Source organism: Ixodes scapularis, unplaced genomic scaffold, assembly GCF_016920785.2.
Source record: "Ixodes scapularis isolate PalLabHiFi unplaced genomic scaffold, ASM1692078v2 PGA_scaffold11__112_contigs__length_91849675, whole genome shotgun sequence".
Classification (NCBI taxonomy): domain Eukaryota; kingdom Metazoa; phylum Arthropoda; class Arachnida; order Ixodida; family Ixodidae; genus Ixodes; species Ixodes scapularis.
In genome coordinates this window covers 37,707,311-37,734,731 of record NW_024609837.1, presented here as the reverse complement: position 1 = coordinate 37,734,731, position 27,421 = coordinate 37,707,311, and the positions used below count along the sequence as shown (strand labels likewise).

Sequence of the window (27,421 nt, the reverse complement as noted above, 5' to 3'; positions counted from 1 at the left end):
CATAATAAGTCGTGCAAATCCCTATTCTGGTTAACAGAGAATGATACCGCCTACAATAGTTTTAGCATTTGTTTCTCAAACATTATAATTCTCAAGATCTGTTTTAGAATCTCTCGCCCTATTGGGGATGTCTAAGAAACTTTTTGCAAGTTTTCGCAGAAAGAACCAAAACACCAATGTTTGTTCTTCCTCTTCTTTACCTCGGCACGCCCCGCTGGTTGATCATATTAATCAAATTGAAGTAAACTTTTATGACTTAAAAAAAAAAAAAGTCAAAGAGATTCTTGAGAGCACTAGTGTTCTAGGTAAATTTTAAAGTATTTTTATCCCGTGAGTCTGAATATCACGTTCGTTTTCCCCGAAGATGTAACTAGATACGACTAAACACGAAAAACCTTTGACCAGTAGGTACCTCATACTAGGATCTTTAGGCCGCCAACCGCGTGTCGCTCGTGTGGGCAGCGCGTGCAATTGCAAGCTTGCCAGGTGTGTTCTCCTGCACAGGCACCAGTCGTTACTTTTATTTACTTCTTTTGAACATAGCAAGAGTGCGCGTACATAGCTTGGATAGGCACTGAAGATGTCCCATAGCGGAGATTCCGAAAGCTCTTAAGATGAAGTCAGCTGCGGGAAGGATGGGCTTCAGCAGTTCTTTGAAAACAATTTTTTTGCCACCTCCGTGCACCAAATTGAAAAGTAATCTCGATATTCGTGATCCTGGAGTCCAAATGAAGACGATTTATGGTTTTTGTTTTAAATACACAAAAACCGCTTGAGTTTTCTTTAACAAAAGATTGTCCCGTAACGATTTTCAATTAGAGCACAAAATGATTACCTAAGCATCTGCAAATTTACTTCAATATCCTTGCTCGTTCATTTTTAGCTTTCGTCATGTCCATTATTTCTAATCTTTTTTTTTTATGTTTCCCCCCAGCAGCGGCTAATTAAAACTGTGCTTGATGAAGTGGAGTGAACAAGCTCAATGTGACACCAGACGAGCTTGCGTAATTAAGTAGCATAAACGTATCCCTGGGGAAAATGAGCGTCAAATTTAAATAAAACATTTCTCTCGCTTGCAAACTTTTTGGACTATTACGAACTGTGGTTAGCCCCAATTTCACCGGGCTTACCATAACTAAATTCGATAGATAAAATCATAGAAACGGAAGATCGCATACTGAAGCATTCCATGCCAGAGCAGGGAGAAGCAAGCAGGGATGAAAACAAACTCGCAACAATGATCGTTGAGAAACAAGTAAAATGAAAACCAATGGAATCGTTGGGAAGTTAGTTAATAAAGTAAATCGAACCTGTGTAAACTTGACCCGGCACAATCGCCGCGGAACGTAAACAGGACTAGACAGGAGGGACATATTGCGTCTTCTGTTCAGCTTTAATTACGAGGCAGGCCAACCGTGAAGCCCATTGTTGCCAGGTTCGATTATCAAAGAATCGAAAGACCTCTTCCTTTACCCTCACTACCCGGGCTCATTTGCGTGAGAGTTCTTTGTTACCGAGTCGTGTCGAGTCGAATCCGGCGTGGAAGTTCCACCTAACGTTTTCGAGACAACTTTCGCTAGAGTGTTGAGTTGATTGAGATCGCTGGATCTGAAAAAAACTTTCCGCCTTTCCATTCTGGTCAAGAAGGAAGAGCAGCGGATCTGTAGCTTCTATTCTTGACGATGGCTTTCAAGCTTTTTTTTCGCAAGGGAGTCTGAAGCGCTCGACGCAGTGGAACTTAAGCCAATAGCGGCCTCGCGGAGATTGCGGAACCATTCGGGCTGCTGTGCACATCGCCGCTCGTTCCGCTCCCGTTCTTCTTCCTCTGAAGAAAGGTTGCTATCATCTATGAGCGACGGAAGCAACCAATCATCTGGTTGCTACCGTCGCTCATAGATGGCGGTAGCTGTCCAGAGTTCCGTGTCATCATTTGTTTGCTGTTGGACACGACCCTGGAGAACCTAGCCCTTAACAGCTCCGCTGTAAAATTGAACGCCTAATGCCACACTGCCATACATCTTGAGTAGGTTACGCTTCGCGCTATTAACAAAATGATTTGTTTAATAAACTTATTATAACTTATATAAACTATATAAGGCCTATCACATAGAAAGGTTTACACTTCACCTCATATTGGCTTATATGTTAATTAGACTCATTCACGTAATTTGTTCTCGCTTGAGATGTTACTTGAAACTGTGCAAAACCGGCCTCAACTAAAGTTTCTAGTCCAGTAGCGTTTAAGAATTCAACCGTGAGAATGAGGACAACAAAAACAAAACGCAACTAACGCACGGTGTCTATATTTTCATTATGTTAGCGCCCTAGCACATTTTTTCATGCAGTAAGAATGCAACTGGCTAGTGCAATTCCGAAGGCGAAGCGTCCGGCAATAAATCATTTGTTTGTTGAAACTTGAAAGATGTGTTTTCCCGTCTCCTGTCTTTACCTATATAACTCTTTCTAAACTTACATCATTACCAACGCGCTCACGAACAAGTATAACACCTGTTTCTTTGAGGCGAGCTTAGACGTATTGTACCTGCTCGAAAGCGAATGCCCGTCTTATAACACTGTCTCTCTTCAACACTTCCCGCGACGACGGAGTCGCGAAAACCGCTGCGAAAGGTCGCAGCGGATTTCTGGTCTTTCCGCGAGACTCGGGGTCTTAGAATGATGGGGGCTCTTGGATCTTCCACTAGTTTTTTACACGTTTTTGTATTGGTTTTATATATACAGATTTGCGAGCCTTACTTCGTTTTTCCCTACTCTCGACCGCAATCATCTTTCCTATCGTTTACTCTCAGTCGATTCTTTTTTTTTTTTTAACTTTCCGACAGCGAAATTTGTTTTGATGTTTACGGTGAACATGGATTGAACGCTGAAACGCTTGTTGGGACGATTTTTGTGTGTGTTTGTGTTTGGGGGGGGATGCAAAAGGTAACAAAGGACCGATCGACCCGCATTGTCATCGCGACAACCGCCGACCCATGAGTGAATTATCTTTGCTTTCCCTCATTCTATCGCCTCCATGCCGTCCCAGCTAGACATGTTCGCTGGACGTTGCGGCAGAAGAAGCAGATCTACAGATTGCTTTGGGGATTTGGTTCCACTAAATAAAGAAAACGTATCTCATGTCGTTACCTGCAGTCTCGGGGTTTTGGAATCATGTTTAAAACATCGCGCTTGTTGCGTTTATGTTCTCTTTATTAAAGAGAACCAATATCTGCAGCCCAACCTGTATCTTTTTTTGACAGCATATACGGCGATCTTTAAGGATAAGGGGCCAAAACGATTAGGGTACACATTCAATGTTTCGTACCTACGTTTCGTTCTCTGCCCTTCCCTACCGACAATCGGTTTATTTAAAGTTAAATGACATGACACGTTCTTATATGTATTGTTACTTCAGTGGCGGATACTATTTTTTTAGACTAATGTCTCTAGGTGTCTAGTCAGGGAACGTGTTGGAGCTCAGACGTACTAATAGTATTTATTTTGCGGATTTTCGCACTGAGATTTTTTATTGAGTGGAATATGCGGCAGAGATCGCTTCAACATGTGTGTATTCAGGCACTTATTTTTACTTCAGCTGCTGCTCTTTGGGATCGGTGATTTCACGCAGCGCAGGCAAAACGACTTTCATGATCCATTCGCCGAAAACATCCAGGTGCCCCGTCACTGCTGGAACGCCAATCACTTTTGGCATGATCATCTACGTCACGTCTGTTCGAAAACATCAGATGATTTCTATGCCCCTTGCAAAATGACCCCTCTAGACCTTCAGTGGGAAATGCGGCAGACATCGCGCCAACATGTGTGTAGTCAGGCACTTTTGTTTGCTTCAGGAAAGGGCAAAAGTTCCCTGCTACAGTGGTGATGACCGTTTTTTGTGGCTTTTGCTTTTCCCACAGAGAGCATAAATGTAATTCCTCTCAATAAGAGTATTTTTTCTAAAGCTGCAGATTCTGGCAGGTGATGTTGAGAAAAATCATGGCCCAGACACTGAAATGACTTCCATTTTAAAGAATGTACAAGAGAGTCAAGCTACTACCTTCAGTAAATTGGGCGACATAGAAAGAAGACAAGCAAACTTGGATAGCCTGATCAGCAATTTTGGGGCCAGGATCGAGTCCTTGGAATCTAAGATGCAAGCGTTTAAACATACAGCCTAATGAGTTTATAACCAAACTCACTCAGAAAACGTGTAAGGCGTAGCTAGAAAACTAGGCGATTTGAAAAAAATCAAAGCCTAATACAAACTCCTATTTTCTTATGGTATTGAAGACCGTAATCCATATGAGAGTTGATAAACAACTAAAATTTTGATTAAGGCTTTTTGCTGGGATAGGCTGCAGGTGCTTGTTGGTGAAATGAAGAGGGTTCATAGAATATACAAGTATGTTTCTAATCAAAAAGGCCCGAATATTGCAAACTTTGTATCACAAACGGACACCTACAAAAGTTTTAGCAACGGCAAAAAAATTGAGACACACATTATTACTGAATTTTGAGGGACTTTTCTCTGTGTGCCAGATAAATTTGACGTGAGTTATTGATTGTTGGCAAGGGAAGAAAACAAAACGGTCAGTACAAGGATATAAGAATATATCAGGATATAATAATTAAAAAAAGAACCGATGCACCAATCTTGAGCATCGTTTAGGAGAGCTGGAATTAGTTTACAAAATGGCAAGGATAAATATTTTTCTTGATTAGCAAGGGCAGTGAGTACAAATGAGGAAGCTTTCTGGAATTTCCTACGGACACGCGTAAACAGTCAACTGGCATTCCCAGCATTTCTGATTCTATCTCTTACAATAAAGCCGGGAACACATTTGCAAAAAAAAAAAAAAACGAACCGAAAATCGGAGAGAAATTGGAGGCTGCGAAAATCGTAGCTTGCGATTTTCGGAAGACGAGCCACATGAGGTGGAATGCGCGGCGCGGAAATCGCAATGCACTGCGGTTTTCGTGCTCCGACTTCAGGAGGCTCTTCGGGAGTCTGGCGAACTGGCGTCCCATATTGCGCGCCTCTTAAAAACTTCAGCTATTAAAACCTCGTTGAATGCCACGCAAGCCTTTGTACCATCACCCATATGATAGAGACAGAAGGGGTTTTCTACGAAGGTTGAGATGAGAACGCAGGGATGGCATACGATGTTGCCTGCGCTGCTTCCAAAGCTGCGCGAGCCGCCATGTTGCGAGCCGATCGTATCGTTCCGTTCCGTCCTGTTCCGGGCTTTCGCTCACCGAGCTCCTCGGCCCCGAATTTGGAGGCGCCGTGCGAAAATATCTGGCGCTGCAGATCTTTCAAACCGCTCCTGATTTTTGGAAAAGGGAAGGAGCAAGGGAAGGAGCCCAGCTGCCGTGCGATTTTCGTGTGCGGTTTTCGCACAAAATTCGTTTTTTTTTTTTTTTTCGCAAATCTGTTCCCTGCTTAATAACTGAAGTGCTGCGACAGCTGGCTGTTTCAGTGACTACTTCTAAGTCAATATATTTGGACAGGGATGGCTAAAAATCTGCCACTGTTTACGGATGATTTACAAAACCTCATGACTCCCGTCGCATTACCCCTGGGGGGATATTTAGACTCCCTATAGGTGGGAAAGGCATCTGGTCCGGATGAGGTATTTTCCACAGTGTTAAAAGCCTGGTCGTGTATAGCGTCGAAAAATTGTATAAAATTGTTTGCGAAGTTTTGAAACTGGTCAATTGCCTAAATAATAAACAAAACGTATGTCGTACTAGTTTGCAGAAATGGATAAAAATAAAATGTAGAAAATATAGTCCTATTTCACTGAGTTATAGATTATAAAAGGCCTTGGGACATATCTGTATAGTAATGTTATGAAACCTTAGGAAGATAACAACATTTTCTCTACAAATTAACATGGTTTCTGCAAACACGTTTTTTGCTCCCCCAGTTAATTGAACTTCCACGATTTGGCTAGTGCAACTGAAAGAAAACTGCAAACTGACAAAATTTTAAAAATTTTGCAAAGCGTTTGATCGTGTTATTACCATTTGTTGTCTTTTGACACATACACTCACTCCTTCTCTATTCAAAGAGCTGCATTTAACTTCTATTCTTGGTTCATATGTGTATGCCCAAGTCACACGATATAGATTCGCCCTTCAATATAATAAATAATTTTTACTTGTATTTCAAATTTAACTTCCATTTTCAAACCTCGTGACGTTAGGGAAAGGGAGCGCTGGAAACTTTTTTTTTAATCGCACGAACTATGGGTTTCAAATGTTAAGCTGTAATCTTCCGTTTGTCTTAAATAAAGTTGAAAAACATAATTTGTCAAACATTGAAAACGTACATCTAAATCAAATTGGAGAACTCTGTTTTCACAAATAAAAAGTAAATTGTCTTTGTGAGCTATAAAGGCATCCGTTTTATATATTTTGTTCCCTGTCTTCATCCAGTCACTAGATGCTGTCGTTCTTTGTGTATAAGGACAAAATCCTTCATCTAGCAGCAAAATACAGTATATAGGGTAAGTGTTGATCATATAAGTGTTTTCTTTTTGCCATCCCATGTCACTGTAGTTCGGTTTTCCCTGATTGCTGTTGTTTTTGTTACGGTATGCCAATTGTAAGACTGCAGAGGCTTTGTAAAGTCAAAACTGTTTTGACTTTTTGCCTCTGCAAACCACATCACTATCTGATGATCATGTAAATAAAATTGATTGATCGATTGATTAACTCATTGATTGTTACATCAAATCAGTTCTCTTAATATTGATAATACAATACTCACATGAATAGAAGACTGCCTGAGTAAAAGAAAACAATGTTTCGCCTAGGGAAGTAAGGAATATAAATATGTAGATGAAATATCGGGTGTCTCTCAGGCGTCGGTTTTGGAGCCACCATTATTTTTAGTCTTCAATATTGTTAGAGCATCCTGTGCCTTCGCTAATGTTAGGTTATTCGCGGATGATTGTGTAATTTGCAAAACAATTAGTAATACAACCAAAGTGTCACTGTTGCAACAGTACTGGGATCGCATCAGTCTATGGTGCCCGAACTGGCAACTAAGATTAGAAACAGGAAAGTGCGTTCATGTCACAATTAGTAAAACACAAAGCAGCATTAATTCCTCTTACGTCGTTGGAAGGGACCTGCTACAAAACGGTGTCTAAATTTAAATATTTAGGTGTTATTCTTTCTGAGGACCTGTCTGTTAATCATAAATAAATAGGATTCTGAATGAAGCTAGTAGGGTTCTTAGTTTAGTCATTCGAAACTTACGCATAGTTCCCCCAAATTCTAAACGAAGCTGTATATCGTGCGTTTCTGGGACCCCGTTTAGAGTTTTAAAGCGCCCTGTGGGACCCGGACCAGAAATACTTAATCGATCAATAAGATTGAGGTCACACACATTGAGGCCCTTCTTAACGCCGCCGTGTACCTTAACATCGCGTTTCAACTTGTGATGTCGCATGCTGACGTGTGGATGATTTTAATTTATGTTACTGAAACATACTGTGCTGAAGTATACTTTCCTGCGCTGGTCGATTGATATGTGTCTGATGGTATTGATCAATTGTGAAACTTACTCCCCTGCTCCGATTCTTCGGCGCTGTGGGGTATTTTGTAAATAAAATAAGTAAAAGTAGAAGCCATTTGAAAACAAATGTTAGCATCATCAAGGCATGTAGCTGGGCTAGTTGGTGGTACATACTCTTTGGTGGGAACAGCGCAAAAAATACGTAGGACCAGGACGAAGAAACACGCAGACAGGGCGCTGACTTACAACTGAGAGTTTAGTGCTCTGCAAAAAGAAGAATAAACACAGAAAGGAGGAGGGGAAGAGAACAAACAAAGTTAACCGATAACATTCGGCATCAGTCACGCCCACACGCTCTCACACAAAGCTTCCACACTTTTTAACACAATCTACCTCTTCATCTGCAAGGACAACAGAGGGAGCGCTCACACACGTGTCAGCTCCGACTGACGCCATGAAATACGCTTTCTCTATCTCCCTCACAGTCTTGTTTTGTGTCATGAAAAAGCCTTCATACTGTGAAATGACGGCGACCAGCTACACCTATCACAATGGACCAGTAGGTTCCCTGGGGGCGAAGAACGCAAAGGAAGCGAATGTTCCCTTGCCCTTATGTTTACACACCGCCCAGTCTGACCAATATACACCCGGCCGGATTCAGATCCCGCTGTCCTGCGGCCGGGTGTATATTGGTCAGACTGGGCGGTGTGTAAACATAAGGGCAAGGAAGCATTCGCTTTCTTTGCGTTCTTCGCCCTCAGGGAACCTAGAGCTCCATTGTGATAGGTATGGCTGGTCGCCATCATTTCATAATATAAAGATTTTGTCTCAACACAAAACCAAGACTGTGATGGAGACAGACGAAGCGTATCTTATGGAGTCTATCGAAACTGACACGTGTATGAGCGCTCCTTTCGTTGCCCTTGCAGATGACGAGGCAGAGTTCGTTAAAAAGGGTGACAGGTTTGTGTGAGCGTGTTGGCGTGGCTAATGCCGAATGTTTTTGGTTTGCTTTGCTTGCTCTCCTCCCTTCCTCCTTTCTGTGTTTGTTTATCTTTTACAGAGCAATGAACTTCCAGTTGTAAGTCAGCGCCCTGTCTGTGTGTTTCTTCGTCCTGCTCCTACGTCTTTTTTCGCTGTTCTCACCAAACAAGTGTTAACGTATTGTATGTTTGCGTTTTGTAGATAGATACAGATGAAGTTTTATATACTATCGGGCCCGAATAAAGCGCGAACATCAGAACGCGTCGCTTTGGATAAATTCTGCTCCTCCTGGAGGCCCCTGGGAACTGATAAAGCTTCCCGGGATGCGTCCTGCTCCGTTGTGCTTAAAATGTTCTGACCGTCGATTAGTGCAGCCCTAACTTCGGCACTTCGCCTGCTTTACGCTGGTAGTTTCTTTCGTCCCCGGGCATCGTCACTCGCTCGACACGGAACAGCAGGAAAGGCAACGCGCAACAAGGTGCTTCCTCAGTTGTCCTCGTTTTTGTGACGCTTTCTTCATCGGCACCTGCCGAGCGAGCGGCAATAGGTGTGGCGAAACTACGAAAATGTCAAAAAGATCGAAGTATGATCAAATACTTTCTTATACTTCGTTTCAGCTTAAGTCCAGACACATTCGACGCTACGAGGTAACGGGACGAAACAAGCAGTGCCAAAGGCGCAAGTCGCTAGGGCTTTTTTTATTTATGGTTGTTCTAGCCATAATAGAACACGTACAGAAACATGACGAACACCATGATGGTCTGTTTTTTACTCTGTTTGATTGGTTCCATCAACTCGTAGCGTCGGTTGTGTCTGGACTTAAGCTGGAAAGAAGTATAGATGAGTGCATTCTACTCACTGAATCACTAGATAACACGTCTGCAGCAAGAAATATTAACATAGCAGCGGGCACAACTCGCTTCCGGGAGGAGACATGCGCATCGTGCAGTCCACGTTGTCGTGCTCTGCCGAGGGAAAGAGTTTCCACCTACACACCGAGTTCCCTGATTCCCCAAAACAGCAGACAGCTGCCTCGGAGGCTGTCCACTGCGCTAAGTGGCAGCATCCTGATTCATGGGAGAAGTCCGCGAGTCAACGCGCGTCCAGCAACACAAAAAATGCGTGAAATCGTCCATATTCAGGTTGGCCAGTGTGGAAATCAGATCGGTGCAAAGTTCTGGGAGGTGATCTCCGACGAGCACGGCATCGACCCAACCGGCAGCTACCACGGCGATTCGGACCTTCAGTTGGAAAGAATCAATGTTTACTACAACGAGGCCTCCGGTGGCAAGTATGTGCCTCGTGCCATCCTTGTTGACCTTGAGCCGGGAACCATGGACTCGGTACGGTCTGGACCCTTTGGCCAGCTCTTCCGGCCAGACAACTTTGTGTTTGGCCAGAGTGGTGCCGGCAACAACTGGGCCAAGGGCCACTATACAGAGGGTGCGGAACTGGTGGACTCTGTCCTGGACGTAGTGCGCAAACTGGCAGTGAACATGGTGCCCTTCCCACGGCTGCACTTCTTCATGCCCGGCTTCGCCCCCCTGACGTCTCGCGGCAGCCAACAATATCGGGCCCTGACCGTGCCAGAGCTGACCCAGCAGATGTTCGATGCCAAGAACATGATGGCCGCCTGCGACCCGCGCCACGGCCGCTACCCCACGGTGGCTGCCATCTTCCGCGGGCGCATGAGCATGCGAGAGGTGGACGAGCAGATGCTCAATGTGCAGAACAAGAACTCCAGCTACTTCGTGGAGTGGATCCCGAACAATGTCAAGACCGCCGTCTGCGACATTCCGCCCCGTGGCCTCAAGATGTCTACCACCTTCATTGGCAACAGCACTGCCATCCAGGAGCTGTTTAAAAGAATCTCGGAGCAGTTCACTGCGATGTTCCGTCGCAAGGCTTTCCTCCACTGGTATAGACGCAAATGATGCCAGCGACAAGGCGATTGGATTTTCGAGGCATAAAATGTATTATCTACTAAAATATTTAGTAGGACGCACTTCCTCGCGGCCCCTATTTCACTTCGCAGTTATATAAATTTCCAGGGGCCACCACTTGGCGCAGCAAGTATTGATGTCCACGTGTTCGGCTTCTCGCGTTTATTCGGGCCCGATATTACATCGTGCGTATGAAAGAAAATATACGATGAAAGAAGCAGCACCCGAGATTTAACGCCGGATCATATGACGCGGGTCAACGTTTTGAGAGAAACCTCATTCAGTTTATGCTAGAAAAACCGGTGCATCAATTTTATTTCGCCCAGAAGCGTTTCGCCCAGACGCGTACTGCCCGTGAAGCAAAACGCCCGACCACTCCGGAATTTATATTTACCTAACATATTTCCTGCCACCGCCCGTACTTTTAATTTCAAGTTTGTTCATTTTCGTGGAAATATTGAAACGCTTTTTAAATCAGACCTGATACATGTAAACATAAATTGCGAAAAAAAAATGATATCAAGACAAAACTCACGCTGAAACGCGCTTGCTGTTCCGGCGCCATGTTGCACGCCCCTTTCACTTCCATCGCCCACACGCACCGAGCAGCACACAGAGATTGGGGTCTCCTTTTTACTGGTTCTGTCGTTCTTACCGCCGCCGTCTACCTTAGCAGCACAAAAAGAAGAGAGCGATGAAGGAGCGTACGTCCACAACAAGCCTTCTTATCCCATTGCCGAGCACTCGCCGCAACGAAAGACACTCAGCCGATGCACTCTGTAGCTTTTGGCGGGAACGCGTACTTCTGTAACGTTATTACGACGCCTTGAAACGTTTTCTCGAGAGGCCTGCCTTTTGCTCCCCCCATCCCTGTGAATACGAGGGGGGGGGGGGGGGGGGTAAAAAATTTTTTTTGACCCGACTGCGACTGCTACGTTTTCGCAGGGTAAGCAGACCTGGATTTAGGAAGGCTCTGCTGTTTTCCCAAGAATTTGCGGGGCTCTCGTCGGAGACGGCGTCTAAGTACACAGCTCTCCTCTAGACTCTTGTACCCTGTAATACCGAGGACTTGACGAGTATACACTTTATGTACGTACTTCCCTGTATAAGGTCATGAAAATCCGTGTATTTTTTCAATTGTGGTTTAGGAGTTGGGGTTAATATAAATGAGGCAGTTGTGCGTTGCTTACGTTTAGTGATTTCAGTTGTCTCTTGGGATTTTGGGTTGCAGTATTTAAGTAAAAATTACCATATCGGCGAAGTAGCAATGTTTTGAGCAGAGTAGAGAATAATCCCGATTGCAGAATATATTGCTTTATTTACCGCTTCTCTAATGTGTGATTCTTTTTCTGTGCATTCGTTTTGTATTTAAAATAAAAAAAGAATCGTCAAGCGAGAAATATTTATATAAAACTGAATACGAAAGAAACTACGTGCTCTTTTAAGAAAGTCAGGGCGTTGAGCTTATTTTATACGCTTAGAAAAAGGACAGTTTCAGTACGGGACATATCTCTGCTAACCTTGTTGCCACAAGATGTTCCATATCACTGAATTACGAAACACGTACCATAATCCCTTAGTACGGGCCATGTTCCATAAAGGCTAGCACGCACGTGTCCCGTACTTCATTATGGCTGTACAAGTGCTGCTGGCTGATAGCTACGGGAAGTGTGCCTCATGTTCAAATACAGCACACGTTATGTTGGAAAAGAGTTTAGACCAATTTTCTTTTTTGCATGTGACTGCCCACTGACCTTTTTGTACGAGGTGTCCCCTCAAAGATGCTGTGGTATTTTTACTGCAAACATAAACTACACATTTCCGAATGCTCAGATTGCACCCAAACTTAGAGCAAGCAGTCTGTACCAAACGGTGAAGTTTCAGAGCTTATCATTATTTTATTCAAACGTTATAAGTGACTTTCGGAAATTTTCATATAGAAAAATGGTAGCCCATGATTGAATGAAGATGAACGATATGAGATTACAAGAACGAGACCCCCTTTCCACTAAAACTTTCAAAATATCACTTATATCTTTTGAATAATGTGGCTAGTTCTGAAACATTAGATTATGGTAGAAACTGATGATGCTACATTTGAGAGCAGACTTTTTTTCGCCAATGAATAGTTTATTTTTACGATGGAAAAAACACTGTAAATGTTTTGCATCAGAGGACAGGTTTTTTTTTTAAGTCCGGTTTTGCAACATGCACCTTTAGGAACTTTGGTAGTTGCCTGAAATATGAGCACACATCACGTGGAAAATATATTTCTAAATTGAAAACGGTTCGAACAAACGTCCAAATTGCACTATAGGGTCCTGATTGTATTGAATAATTGCAGTAAACACATTGTAATGAAACTCGAAGTGTTTATTGCCTCAAAATGTTTAAGTTATATTCTAAAAGAATAGTACCAGCTGACTAGGTAGAAGGATCGTTAATGATCATTAAACTTGTCTTGGAAAAAAATAACTAAAATGAATGACAAATAAAGCCTCTTGGCTCAACACTAAAATCTACATATGGGGGTAAGTAGTGTTAACAACGAAATTGAATAGATAAACGAAAAGAAAACATAACCCATAGTTCGTCCCAGGTTAATTAGCGAGGCCCAATTCTCTCTTCTCACCATGGTTAGTGGTATCCTCCTTTCCACTTGCCTCCTCTGCAGCGTTCGCTCTGTTCAGTGGAAAGAAGAGGCCCTTGTGGGAGGACCCTATCTTACGTTTCTTATCTTACAGCAAGCGATAGTTCAAACACTCCTGACACTTCTAATTGAACTTGAAGGGTTCTTGAATGGCTCTATGGACCTTCGGGTGCATCAGAGCCACCTTCCGTGAAGAACGCTGGAACTCCTCCTCCGGGCTCATGCCCACGAGTCTTCTGCAATAAATGTGGTCCTAAAACGGGATATCTGTCTAGTTATAGGAACATTATATCATCTTTTAAATTTTGCTTTTTTAGTCAGTGCTTCTACGCGGGAAAACTCACAAGCTCTTTTATTTATTTATTTTCTATTTTATTTATTAATACAGCTCATCTTCAAGTATTGCATGTATATTCCTCTGTGTCAGTTTGTTATATTCTTTGCCAATCTAGCTAGAGTGAATCCCCCGGGGTCGAAAACCACTCTAAGTCTAATATCTCCTGAAGTGGGTCAGCCTCAGTGAGTACCGACCTAGCATATGCCCTGTGACCAATACAGCTCAAAACTCAAACACCGTTCTAGGACAATCAGTTCGAGTGCGTGCCGTAAGTCGTGCTATTTCCAGCTATTACTACAATTACGTTTTCATGGAGGCTGAAATCAAGCTCACAAATCAGCCTCCTCTTGTTTTAGATACAATATTATAGCATGAAATCATCCTTTTTTTGGTTGATTTGATAAATATTCTATGGTAAAATGCTCAGTGATGTGATTAGATTGCATCGTTTTGATACATGCTTTTAAGAAAGAAAAAGTGTCTTTTTTTAGCAGCGAAGGAAAACCATTCATAGCCACAAGCCTATATTTCATTCTAATGTGTTGCATTGAACATATTAGGATTAGAGTAACTTTTGTGCTATTAAAATAAAGGACATTGCTTTCCCGCTCTTCCACTCCTCCTCACTTAATAGCTTTCACTGCATGACAGGAACTTTAATTTCCCAAAACTATCAGCTAGCTGTTAAGTCATGTTTCAAAGTACTAGACGCAGCAAAAAATAATGTTGTGATAAACACAGTTTCGTTCGCACCGTTTTTCTTTTTTCTTTCTGTTTTGCTTTAGAAAGCGTGAAAGTGTGTCTCCAGGCACGAGCTCATGGTATTAACAGACTTACGCCTTTAAGTTTCCAGGTATTTTCGCCCATAATAATTCAAGTGCCAGATTTTTTTTTATCCGAGGGTTCCTGCATTTAATTTAGTTGTACTCCAATTTAATCCAAGTGGTCGTCAATTTAATCCTGGAACAAATTATTTAATCCAAGTTATCACCAATTTTATCCCAAAGCCGTCAATTTTATTTGAAAAGCCACTCAATTTAATCCGTTCATATCTGTGAACTAACAGGCTGCTGCTCATTTGTCAGAATTGGTTTAGAGGCCTGAGGAGCTTGCAAGTCATGAATAAATTTGAAATGCATATCTGCGTTTCATCATCACTTTCTCATAATCCAAAACCATGGCTTCACGGTATGCTGGCGCCGTGGCGCGGTTTCACCATCGCGCGTTCACTGCTACTTTAAATCGTATGCACAAACTTGGCGGTATGATTGCGTCGTGGCGCGATTCCAGACGTCACATGCGGTCTAACCAGCTTTCGATGAAACGTCGTTCCACGAGTTGATTGGCACCGGAGTTGTCGTGCCTTTGGGTCCTGCAAAGAAGAGGGTCGATACATCCGGTGCCAACACTGAGCCCTAGTACAGAGTGAATGTTACTTGGTCTTGGTAGTCAACGGGTTGTCTCTTCGGTTGAAGCTCCCGATAGGCCGAAGAGGGGTTCGGGCGCCCCCGAATGACCAAGGACCATGCCCTCATCCCCTCCGCCCTCCCTCTCTGGGCAATGATGTAGCCGGGGAAAAAGAAGTATTAAAATTAACTCAGTCCAACCTCCCCTCCCCCCCCACCCCCTTTCTGCAAAAAAACAAATCGCAGGGCCTTTCATGTTATCCTTAAGACCACTTGAAGGCGAAAGCTCAAGCGCCGATGTAAACGTAACAGCGTACCTCCAAAGACACCGCGTACTCTGACGACGCACTTGAGGAGCCGTTTCGTTGCCTCACCGGATTGTGGCATCGGCTGTACACTCTTAATCTGGTTCAACAGAGGTTCAAGTTAAATTACCGTTCCAAATATTCTTTCTGGAACAAGTCAATATTTTATGTGGATGAGGTAATATATATAAAGCGCAAGTTCTGTTCGCTTTATTATTATTTTTTTTTTTTTTTGTTATGTGGAATTCGTAGGCGTTATGCGGATCAGGCTGTCGTTCCGCTTACCCTGCTGCACTTTCGGGCCAATCTGTTTCAGTCCAAACCTTGAGAAACGTGTATTGTCTTCTTCATTTTTACTTATGTTTCGTTCCAGTTAGAATCCTTTGGCAGCACATTCGCGCAGGCCGAGCAAAAGGGAGACAAATAAACCAAGAACAAATACACGCCAAAGGAGGCGGCCAACGTTCAGAGAGGCGCCGGCAAGAACAGCAAAACACACAAGAAAAAGTGAACCTGATGACCACGCCCTTCCTGCGACTACGAATATAGTTCCAGTGAATGCTTAAGTTTTTTTTTATGTGTTTCTGTGGTATGGTTCGAGCGGTTGGAGAATTTTGAAAGCAGGCATTGCGCATTGTTACATGGTGAGGAACCTGCTGCAGCATGCAGAGCGTCCGCGCGCCCGCGTGCCGACAGGTTCAGCGGTTACGGTCGTTCCGTTTTGATGATGAAATGGTCACCACGTCAAGCGAATCCTCCGACTTGGCATTTGTTCCGGGCCACTGCGGTGCATGATGCGTTTGTGCTGTTCGACGTTGAGTATTTCTAACAGCTTCACTTGTGATTAGGCGGTGTGATCTTTGATCTCGGATTACATGTTTGGAGTTCCTTTCTCTCATCGTGAGTACCCGCTTTACCCGCACAAGCCTTTTGGCGACGGAGATTTGCTTTGTTTCTGTCGGTTTTTGTCTACAATGGCCGTAATGCTTAATCCACCGTTGGTATGGCTATTCGCCTTATGGGTGTTTATTCGAGGAGGAGGAGAACAACTTTATTAAAAGCCAAAAACTACGGCCTTGTGAAAAGGAGCGCTTGCTCCGCCAGGGCCCATTGGAGGTCCGCCGAGTCCGAGCTGAGTCAAGCATTCCAGGAGGCAGGGGATGGGTACGGGAAGTAGGGAGAGTTGAGCGCAGTGTTACAGGCGTAGAGTATGTGCTCTGTGTCAGCCCTCACCTCGGGGCAGTTGGGACAGTGAGCTGTCTTCTGCCACCTGAAGTTGTAGAGCATTAGCGGGGTGAGGAGTGTGTTGGCTTGTACTTTGCGGAGAATACGTGCTTGTTCGGTGCTAAGTGAGGGGTGTGGTTTGGGAAGGGTGGTACGGTTTTTCCTAATGTTTTTGTAGTGTTCAGCTATTTGCTTTTTGTAAGTTGCGGCGTCGTCGGCTGACGTTGGGTTTGGCCAGGGGATCGAGGGAGCCCGGAAGTTAATCTCGCGGGCGAGTTGATGTGCCAGCTCGATTCCCCCAATACCCGCGTGGCCAGGTATCCAGCGCAGGGTGACTCTGATGTTGTTGTTGCGGGTGTAGGCGTCCATTAGGATATCATGTAAATGTGGCTCCAATAACCTGTGTTCCATGTTGCGAAGTGCTTGGGCTGAGTCGGTGTAGAGATTAATGTTTGCGTTATTGTGTTCAGTGAGCAGAGAAGCTTCGTGTATGGCATATATAATCGAGGCGTGAAGAGTTCAAGCGTGTTTCACAGTTTTATTCGCGATCAACAAAGCAGTTTCATTTTGGCGCAATTTTTTTGCGGCATTAATTGGGTGTTGTGTATGCCAGTATACTAAACTTTTAGATAATTTAAAACAAATTCCTTGTGTTCCTTTTTTTTGACATTTTACTCTTGATATGGTCATTTTATTAAGTTTTAAAGTATGCCAAAAATGGCGCTGTCGGTGTTATTAAAAGTCTTATCGCGATAGAGATATCGCACCTGTGTTTGATGAGCCTAAATGTAGTTCCGACTTGTCATTTGATTTTGTTTACAGTGTCGAACCGCCCAGTGCATATTGGTATTCCGTACTAGAGGATGCCCTGTTAAATTCTGCATTGCGATAGCTACTTCGTGATACGGTGCGCAAAGAAACTCAGAACATAAGAGGCAGTGGGTAGGGCGAGAGGAGTTTTCGGTTTGTCTGCAGCCTTCTCTGTCCTTGTGTATTGCGGACTGTATTGTGCATGCATCACCGCTTTGATTCAAATGTGACGATGAATTGATTGTAATTTATCACTGGAACCGAAGGCTAGGTTTGGTATAGAGCCCTGGATGAAAGTAAGGCAGCATTAAAAATGCCTGATAGAAACTGGATTTAAAATTAATCAGAAAAAAGAAAAAAAGTTTAGTCTATAAAGAAAAACGACCTGCTCAGATTAAACCTAACCCAGTTTCAGATCTGCACTAGATCCGAGATTTTTCATTCCGATCTTGATTTAATAAATTTGTAAAACCTCGTTTGGAATTTTTTTTTAAACATATACTTATATTGTAGCGATTTTAAGCCCCGACGAATAAAATCCTTCTTGAAGCACTTTGTGATACTGCAAAATCACCGAATGAAAATGTGTATTGATTTGAGTGCCAAGTTTGGTGCCGGAACCCCAGTGGTCTCATCTCGAAGCTCCGACAACTATAAATGAGCTTTAAGTGAGGTTTTAGCTATATCAGTAAAATAATTAATAATGTGTCTGACACTCGTGTACGCATGAATTAGTGCTATGGTGTTTATTTTACATGTGCATTCATTCACTCAGGGCAGTTGTCGCTGACCAAAATGAAGCAACGTAATATTCTGGATGTCTTTATGTCGGACTTGAAGACCATCACGAATCTTGCTGTAAACACTACGTACAATAAAAAAAACAAGCTGCAAGGAAAACACTTTTCACTCCAAAGTTCGTGCTGCTGTCATCGTTACTTTCTGTCAGTACAGGGAGAAATAAATATAGAACTCTGATAATCCTTCATACCAGTAGAGGAACTGTATTCAACTGTTCTATCGTTTGTGGCTTGACAAATCCAAAAGTTCAGTAAAACAAACACATTTTGCAATGGCTCGTTTTAGAAGCCTGCCATTGTCGCAATAGTTTTTCAGTATGTCATTTCAGATTTGTCCTAAAAAATTAGCCGGTATAAATTAGAGCTCTGGTCGCTCTAATCTTGTGATGTACTGTGATCTTTAGATTTCATCCTACCTGCTCTTACAGAGCGCGAAAAACATAGCTGCCAGAAAATTTCGTGTAGCCAGAAGTATTTTTTGCAGCTTTTTGTTTTCATATAATCTATAAACTTACATTCTATAATGATTCACAGGAATGGCTTGAAATATTTGGAATAAAGTTACGGGAACATACCAGACATACTTTATCTTAAATGCTGTTCCAAATGTCAATACATGAAACACCGCTTCCTATAACATTCTTTTTTACTGTATGTGGAACAGCTCTCCGGATGTCAATATGTGGGACGTTGTTTTATATACTACATTCACAATTCATTTGAAACACTTTTTTGCATAAACCAATAAGTGCATGGAACACAGTTTTCCTTATTTAAGCAGAACTTGTTTGCAAAAACGTCTCGGTTACTAACTGGAACCTAAGCGGAACGAGATTAAGAATGTAGTCCCGGTGATAGCGAACCTCCGAAGACAAAGCGCTCTCTGACGAAGCACTTTTGATGCCGTTTCTATGGCTTACTCGGATTGCGACATCGGCTGCCATCTCGGTGATAGTAAGCCTCCGAAGACAGCGCTCTCCACTATACCTTAGGCCCTGTAAAATTCTCTGAGTATTGGGCACTCTCCGCTATACTTCATTAAAGGGACCATGAAATTACCTTTTTACTTTTGCCAAATAACTTTTACATTAAACCGTTAATGTTCACTGAATGCCGAACAGGCATCCGTTTTCGTCTCGGTTTATCAACTTCACACAAAAAATTAATGAAATATCGACTTTTTCTTTTTCTCCAACTGACCGCAAAACAAGCTGCGGCGTAACTTTGACGGTCGTGACGTACCCTCTTTCCGAAACCGGAAGCTCTCTCGGCAGTAGGAGGATGGGAGCGTTAGCGGCAGTTAGCGGCGGTGAGTTGGCGATGTGCCGGTAGGTTTTACTGCGCTGATGGCGCTGATGTCACCGATGTATTTTCTGAATCGGCGCCTCTCATCGCCGCGATAGCCATGGACACATCGCAGGTGACGGGATTCAATTAGATATGTTGCGCTACAGCGACCGCATGGGACTAGTCCCATACACCGGTATGCCTGTTGGGAAGTGCGGCGAGTCTTCCGGTGAAGACTCCAGAAGTCAACCCAACTGTCATTGCTGGTAAAAGGTGGCCCGTGTCAGTCGTTTGCAAAGCGACGTTGATAGAGACAAATGGCCGCGGCGTTTTTCGCGGCCTCGGAGATGTAGGAGCGAGCCAACGTTAAAAAAAGATACGTTTGAACTACGAGAATGTCAGCAAGAGCCACGTAAATACCTGTTCACACTCGGAGCGAACGCGCGCGTTTAATGGAAGTGCTGTATTCGCGCTGTTGTTAAGCGCTTCGGCACCGATCTTTTACGATTGCAACTCGATACTGACGCGACACTCGGCAAAGAAAGGTTGGACCGGCATTGCACGTAGCTCCCACGAACTGTTATAGCTCGACAGTGACGTGCAGTCTGTCAGAATAAAAGTGGCATACTAATAACAAAGCGTACATACCGTGTTCCGAAGGTAATCTATACGGCGTTTATTTGAGCGCTATTATCACACTAAATAGGAAGATAGAATCGACGAGAGACCCTTTTTGACGACAGTGCTCGTCAACACTGCCTTGGAAACCAAAGGGAAGAGATTGACCTCACCCCTTAATCTAAAATTGAGGTCAGCGATCAAAATACGGGTAGGGTCCACAAGGGTCTCGCGGGCATATTCCATTCAGCACGCCAGCCGGTCGTGGGCAGGCGGTCTTGGCCAAGTACCGTCGAAGCAACGCTGCGCCGGAGTCGGAGTGCCTGCTTCGGAGTGCCTGCTAGGCCTATCTGCCGATTTCGCTTGGTCGCGGGTCGGTGAATTTGTGGCTGTTCGGGCTTTTCTCGGGTGTTTGCGGATCCAGCGTTCTTGTTCGTCGTGGTCTGTTTTAAGTATTTTTTTTTCTTGCTGCTTGAAGTCGGGACGCGCGAGAAGAACACGTCGCGGCCAAGTAACTGAGCCCAACGCTGTCGGCACGTCGGCCCTACCGCCCCTGCTTTGTGTACCACACGATAGATGGCGCTTGGCTCTCAGCATTATCAAATTTGGCAATTTTCGTCACATCTCTAAATATGCTACAAAATGTGGATCTGAATTTTATTTAACGAAACTTTTAGGAAACATTCGCCGGCTATTTATTGTTTACGATCGCGGTGCTGCTGAGGTAGGCTCTTACCCAACAGGCGACGTGGATTCGGCTGACGTGCTGCGTTTCCGCGGATGCATCGCAGTGAAAAGGCAGAGAGCTTTCGAATGAAAGAAGGCGCAAAAGAGTCCAGTTTTCTTTTAAAAGTTCTATAGCGAATAATATTTTTGGCTCCCTATATTTGTGTTTTTGTGTTTCTTTTCACAACTTTTACGACGTGCGGTGGATGAAATTTGATTTTAAAATCATTTCATGGTCCCTTTAAAGAAAACTGACGCGGGTCTCTATTTGAGAAAAAACATTAATTTTTTTACTTGGCCTTTATGATTACGAATATCGAGATTATTTTTCAATTTAGTGCACGGTGGCTGTATAAAATAATTTTGAATGTAACGCTGAAGCCCCTTCGTCCCGGAGCGTGGTGTCCACGGTGGAAGAAACATTTAGGTGATGATTCTCTGTCTCACGCGGCAACCACATTATGTTCGGCGCACCGAGCGCGATTCACTCGCACGGGGATAGATGGCGCTCAAGTATAAAGGGGCTTGTGAAGTCTTGTATAGAGGGCTTCTGAAGGAAATTAGGCATTCTTTACTCGGTTCCTGTGTACTGTGTAGTGAAATGATAAATTTATGTTGGCACACTGGCACTGATCGCCTTTTCTCCCGTGCGGTTCCTGTTTTTTTTTTAAACGAGAACATTCCGATGATGACTTAACGTGACAAAAATAATCGTTCAAATACAAAACTTCCCGACATAATCTACAGGGCCTTCAATAATTTGGAGTAATTTACAGTAAACAGCCGGATCGTGCTCGCATGTTTTGTTGAACAGCATGTTTGGTAACAGTTCCGTAAATTGTTTACACACATTGCGTAGCTTTATAGGAGGTCGGGTGACTTTTTTTCATCCTGCTCCTGCCTTTTTATTTTAAAAAATCTAATAATGTTACATAGTGGGACCTAAACAAATCTTTACATGCGCATAAAGAATATAGCATTACAAATAGTTCATACATACAATGTCAGCTTGTACTGTGGAACATACAAACCTCATGAGCAGAAAAAAATTATATTTATAATAACATAGTGACTGAAATGATGACGCAGTATGATGGCATACTGACTGCATATGATGACATAGTGACTGGAAGTCAAACAATAGTAGCGGTTATAGGACATAAATCACTTTTCATCTATACTCTCACAATGTGGTGTCACCCCGTCTTACAGGTAAAAAAAAACTGACAATTACTTTAATATGTACACAAAAGTTTTTACCCCGTGTTTCTCGCCCATGCTCTTAAACTAAGACGAGCGCTGCTTTGCTGATTTCTTCTTTTCTTTAGCCTGTTTCTTCCTACTCATCGTAATATGCTTAATATGCTTACAGTGCTGTCGCATTCGCATGCTGAAGTAGCAGTGGAGCAACTGAGCAATTGTTTCTTCTTTGTGTTCAGCGTATGGAAATGTTATTGTGCATGTGTAAAGAACACTGTCGATTGTGTCCTAGTGGACGGTCTGGTGTCTTTTATTTTCCACGAAGAACAGTTCCACTTTCTTCAGTAGCTGGAAAAGGTTCTTGTTGGGGTGTATAAGGCCTCGTCTGTTCTTCACGTTTGTCAGTGCTGCTTCATCAGAAATGTTCTTGTCGATGCTGCAAGCGGATCGGCATGCAGGGCAGCGTGTAGCTTTTTTTTTTTTTTCATTTTCACACTCAAAAACTCAGTTACATAATATAGTATGCAGTCTACAGCCTTGGTTTCTTCAGCCTTTTCTGGTCAGACATCTTTGCATTCCCGGTCTTTGACAGAAATTAGACTGTCAAGTTTTGTCTTCACTTGGTCAAGGAGATCAGGAGATTAGGCAGTAATTTAAGATCGGCCCTAAGGGATTGAATGACGCCACTGCTCCAGGCGAGCGTTTTTCCATTGAGCTTTAAACAAGGACACTCGCTCTGCGCAGTTCCAGTACCCCGAATAGACCGATCTCACAGCCAGTTTTATTACGCCACCGCTGCCGCCATGCATCGTGGAAGATATAGTCTTTCTGCGCGCGCGACAACCCCGCTGAGGGCCTGCGCGAGCAGAGCATGAGGCGGTACGAGCTGTTTCGTGAACTGGTGCCTGCCTTCTAAGAACTACAGTGATGGCAGCGTCACGCATGCGTGGGCTTAGTGGGATCGGTCTATTGCAGTTGGGAATGAATAACATCTTTCCCATCCCTACAGCATAACTTCTTCGGGCTTAGATTCACCTTCGTGCACGATGGTGGCATCTGTGATCAACACAGCACCAAAGCAAAACATGAGGCCAGCCACTGGCCTCACACCACCACCACACCGCGAAAAAGCCGAGCAAGCTTTGTCCCCGACACCGTGACCGTTGAGGAGAGACCACATACCCACGGTGCTCAGACCTCAGGGCCCTCCGCGGCGGCGCGGAACTAACTATACTCCGTTTCACCTTATGTTGTACCGCAGCGAAGGCTAGAAGCGCTAGCTCATAGCGTTGGCAGCCGCTCTTAAGTCACAAGAGCCTGTGCCGCCCAGATGTGCCCCACAGCAAGGAGCTCGCGCTTGTAGCCTTTCCTGTGGTACATCATAAGGTGAAACAGAGTATGCTCCTGGTTTGAGGCTAGCTCCGAAGACGATCTGGTCGCTCGCTCCCCGCGGGAGCAGCGGCCGGAGTCACCACCTAAATGTATTTCTTCCACCGTGATGGTGTCATATCCAGAGCTTTCGGAATCTCTGCTCTAGCACGTCTTCAGCGCTATCAAAGCTATGCACGCGCACTCTTGTGATTAAAAAAAACCGTCACAACGGGTGTCAGTGCGGGGGAATATACCTGGTAAACTTGCAATTGCACGCGCTATGCACACGAGCGACACGCGCTTGGCGGCAGAAACGATATTTCACGATATTTTGCCACATCCGCGGCACTTTAAACCGGCATAGTATGATTGTGTAGCTCATGGGTTTTACCACATCTTGCGTAGTAGTCGAAACTCGGGGTTGTTTGTGTCACTAACAAAAACTTAAAGAACATATTAGACTGGAAAGCCTATAACGTCGATAACCTTCCAACTAGCTTTAGTCTATCAACACTACCTTTGTACCAACAAAACGTAACGTAAGCACAGTTAAATATAAGTAAGCTTGAAAACATCTTAAAGTTCTTAAAGGTGAAGTCACACATGCTGAAATGTCATACAGAAGGCACAGAGTTTCACTGCACACATGATGAAACAAGTTTCAGTGGGCACGCCTGATGCATTTTAGAAGCATGAATGCCTCGCACATATATATTTTTTGAACATGCCTGTAGAGAGTTTTGAACGATCAATGTGACTGTCAAACATGGAAAAAAAACACGCCTCAAGCAATCTATGCAGACTGCCTTTTGTACGATGTATAACAAGTGTGTCCTAGGCATAAGGAATGAAATATGCGTCCCTTTCGTGCCTCAAACACCACACCGATTCCACTCAATCGATAAAACATAAGCACTATTTTTTTTCAGCGCAGGGACGCTGCTCTATCCGGACGTTGCGGAACATGCAAGACGCTGACTAGGGTGACGCAAAGCGGAAGGAGTCCAGTTTCCAGACACAACGCGTTAATTAGAGCCACTGTCCCGAGCTGCCCGGCTTTCTCGTATCCCGAACAAAACACTGGCGTCCGTTTTGCTTCGGAAACGCCGTCTCGATGGTGCCCCCGGGCTTCGCCTAAACGATTCCTCGGTCTCGAAGGGAACCGCTTCCGCCGGCACGGCCATACTACCCGCGACTCGCGGATCGGAACTAGCTTTGTGTCGCTCCCGGAAAGATGAACTCTTCGGCAGAAGCCGACTGAACTCGAGGACTGGAAACGGATTGGCAGTTTTGCAGTGAGAAGTGCATTCTTGTAGAAGGTACGCGACTTAGTAACAAATAACTAAAGGGCGTTTTTTTTTAATCCTGAGCGGATTTGCTTACATAAAAAGGGAAACCTACATTTATGTGCTTGTGCAGGTGAGTTATATACGGCCAACGGGTCATTGTTTAGGGGGGTAATTGTAACGATCAGTAGGCTAATTAGGCAACATTTGTGAATTAACTTTACAATTAGTGAAAATAGGCGTAGGGCTACAACTAGAGGCTTGCTGAGCGCCATCGAATACCATTATATCAGAATTTCTTAGAAATACTTTGATCGTGTGAGAACCTCAGTAGTGCGCTAAAGTTACCACTAGCACAACAAGAGCAAGGCTCCCGGTGCGATAACGCGCCAGTGGGATTTTTTAGTCTCTTATTATAGCCCCAGCCTTAAACCTGCAGCACCAGTGGTAACTTTCGCGTATTACTACGCTTCTCACTCGCTCAAAGTTTTTCTAAGAATTACTCTTTTAGTGGTTTTCGATGACCGGAACCATTAACCGATTTTCAGGAATTCAAAGTTAATTAACAAGTTTTACTTAATTAGTCGACACCATTTTAATCATCAGCACCATACACTATGTGTCCCGGGTCGTATAACCCATCTGCACAAACCTCATAAGGGTAGCTCACACGGCTTCTTTTTTTTTTTATTAGTGTCATTTTTAGAAACAACAAACTGCATATTGGTCAGTGTTTCCACCACAAAAAGCAGCACGTCTTCTCTGTGCTTGGCTCAAACAACTCGCTTGGTTGACCGCTGGCACTAGACGCAATAAAGTATATGCCAGGCTTAAGCGTCTGAAACCTGCAATCCGATTTTTTTTTACTTACTCCAAACGCGAAATTGAATGTTCCGGTAGGTGTTCCAGGCACCGATCTAATATAGATCTGTACTTTTTTTTACTCGTTGCCTATATCTTATACACGCAGACGTACTTGAGGTAAAAAGAAACCGACTATAGTGTGCCATTCCTCCGAGCCGGTCTGCAATGAAGAAGGAAGCCTCCTTGCCCTACCAGCACCTTCGTCCTGTTCACGGGCCAGTGGAACATACTCCCAGGCGCCATGGACGGAAAACACAAAAAAATCTGAGACCGGAAAGAACATGGTCCCGCAAAAAGCAACAATAAAACTATAATAGAAAAAAGTAAGGAATGCTTTAGGGACAAAGTGGGTTTTCCTTTGTTTTCCCTTGCCCGCCAAGTGGGAGCCGTAGTGGCGACCGCAGCGACACGGCCGCTCCATCTATAACCACGTTATTGCAGCGAGAGAGAGACAGACAGAGAGAAAGAGAAAGGGAGAAATGCCAGCAGTATAGGGAAACATAGTGAATTCGTTGGCCTTCCCATATCGACCTTTATTGGTTTCAATCCTGAACACGATTTCTAGAGCGTGGCCTTTTGCCGCGCAAACAGCAGCTATAAACTCTTCTCAACAAGGAGAAAACATTCATCTAGTGTTTTCTTTTCTTTTGTGCAAGATTTATTGAAAACAGCGTTTTTCATAAAGGTTGGCACAAACTACCACCCAAGAAGTGGCTTTTGATAGTTTAATATTTTCGTTTCTTCCTTCTTTTGCTCCATGTTTCTCTGAATTTTGACAGTTGGCAACTATGCCACATTTCGGAGAAGTCATCTGTATGGTGTTCTGAGTGCAATTGATGCACCGGTTTTATTTTACCGCTGAATGTTTTTGTCTGCTATTATTTATGTGAAGCATATGCGTATCAGCACTCAACATACCTTTTTCAAAAGCGTTCCCTAGTCGAACTAGTATTAATGCTTCTACGCGAAAACAGTGAAACAGATTTAATTGCGCCGTCTACACATAATATAATGGCAAGCTATGTCAACAATTTGAATCTTAGTATGATGACTTATCTGCTTGACTCTATTATCGAGACGGTCTTTTGAGATTGGTCCATTCAATTAAAAGCACGAAAAGTGGTCTTACCCAATTTTAAATACGTCACTCAAAAAAAAAAAAAGACGTATAAGTAGCGTGCGCAAAAACCTTGTAGTCATCTTCAAAATGTAACGCAAGGAATTTCAACATTTATACCATACATTTACGAGAAAATCAAATAGACGCCGCTTAACTATCTTTGCACCAATCTGAAATAAATCCTTAAGCAAGGCAATCTGCGTCTTTTATAGAAAATTCTTTCAAACAATTTTGTGTCATTTTGCTATCGAATGACGTGCAAACCGTTCGATTTCACACGTCTTCGAGCTATAGGCAGGCTCGCCTGCTCGGCATCAAAACAATCGAGGCAAACCATTAGTCGCATCTTTCACGAGAGAGCGACGACGCGCCCTTGTACAATCTCTGCGTGAAAGAGACCCGGTGTATTTTTTCTATGTCGGTGATATTGGTACGTGTCACAGCGCCCTCCTAGTAAATTAATCATTGGGGTCCCTCTGTCGGCCTCCAACATTCCGTACGTCGAATCTCTGTTGCGATAGGGATAGGCCAACGTTCAGGGGCGGAGTCCACATCCACTCACGCTCGCTTAGTCAGTTATGTGATGAGAGGCGCAGGCCCGTCTCGTCCATTTGTTTCTCTTCCTGGCGGCGCAAGACAGATGGGTGGGTCCCCATCGGGGATGTGGACACATCATATCGGAAGCTGAAATGTTCAGGCATCTCGCGGCGAGCTTCTTTTACTGATACTTTTTGTTTGTTGAAATGGGTACGTAAAGTATAGCGGGTTTTAGTGTTTTAAGTTACTTGTTAATTTCTACTTCATAAATCTTTTTTTTTTTTTGTTCTTGCAGAGTAAAATGTGTATAGTTTAAGCTGCCTCCTTATAGTTACTGGCAGTTTCAGAAACGCAGAGCATGGCAAATTCTGAGCATCTCCTTATTGCTCCTCATCCAATCAAATTGCTGTATTCTTCAAAAATAAAGA

At 43.7% G+C, this 27,421-nt stretch overlaps 2 protein-coding genes across 2 annotated transcripts in view; one reads left to right on the top strand and one right to left on the bottom strand.

Moving 5' to 3' along the window:
* The first annotated feature begins 9,622 nt into the window (after positions 1 to 9,622).
* Positions 9,623 to 10,443, top strand: LOC120849196 (tubulin beta-4 chain-like). The gene has a single exon (XM_040221363.2). The coding sequence runs from the start codon at positions 9,628 to 9,630 to the stop codon at positions 10,441 to 10,443; it is 816 nt and encodes a 271-aa protein (XP_040077297.2). The 5' UTR covers positions 9,623 to 9,627.
* A 2,783-nt stretch (positions 10,444 to 13,226) lies between these two features.
* The window catches only part of LOC121835050, a 76,664-nt gene continuing 62,469 nt past the window's right edge, over positions 13,227 to 27,421 (bottom strand). Inside the window, exon 3 of the mRNA XM_042288970.1 lies at positions 13,227 to 13,355. Within this exon, the coding sequence (XP_042144904.1) occupies positions 13,227 to 13,355 (129 nt within the window). The remainder of the gene's footprint in view (positions 13,356 to 27,421) is intronic.

Coding starts and splice junctions, on each gene's coding strand:
- LOC120849196 (XM_040221363.2), top strand. CDS start 9,628: ATGCGTGAAATCGTCCATATTCAGGTTGGCCAGTGTGGAAATCAGATC.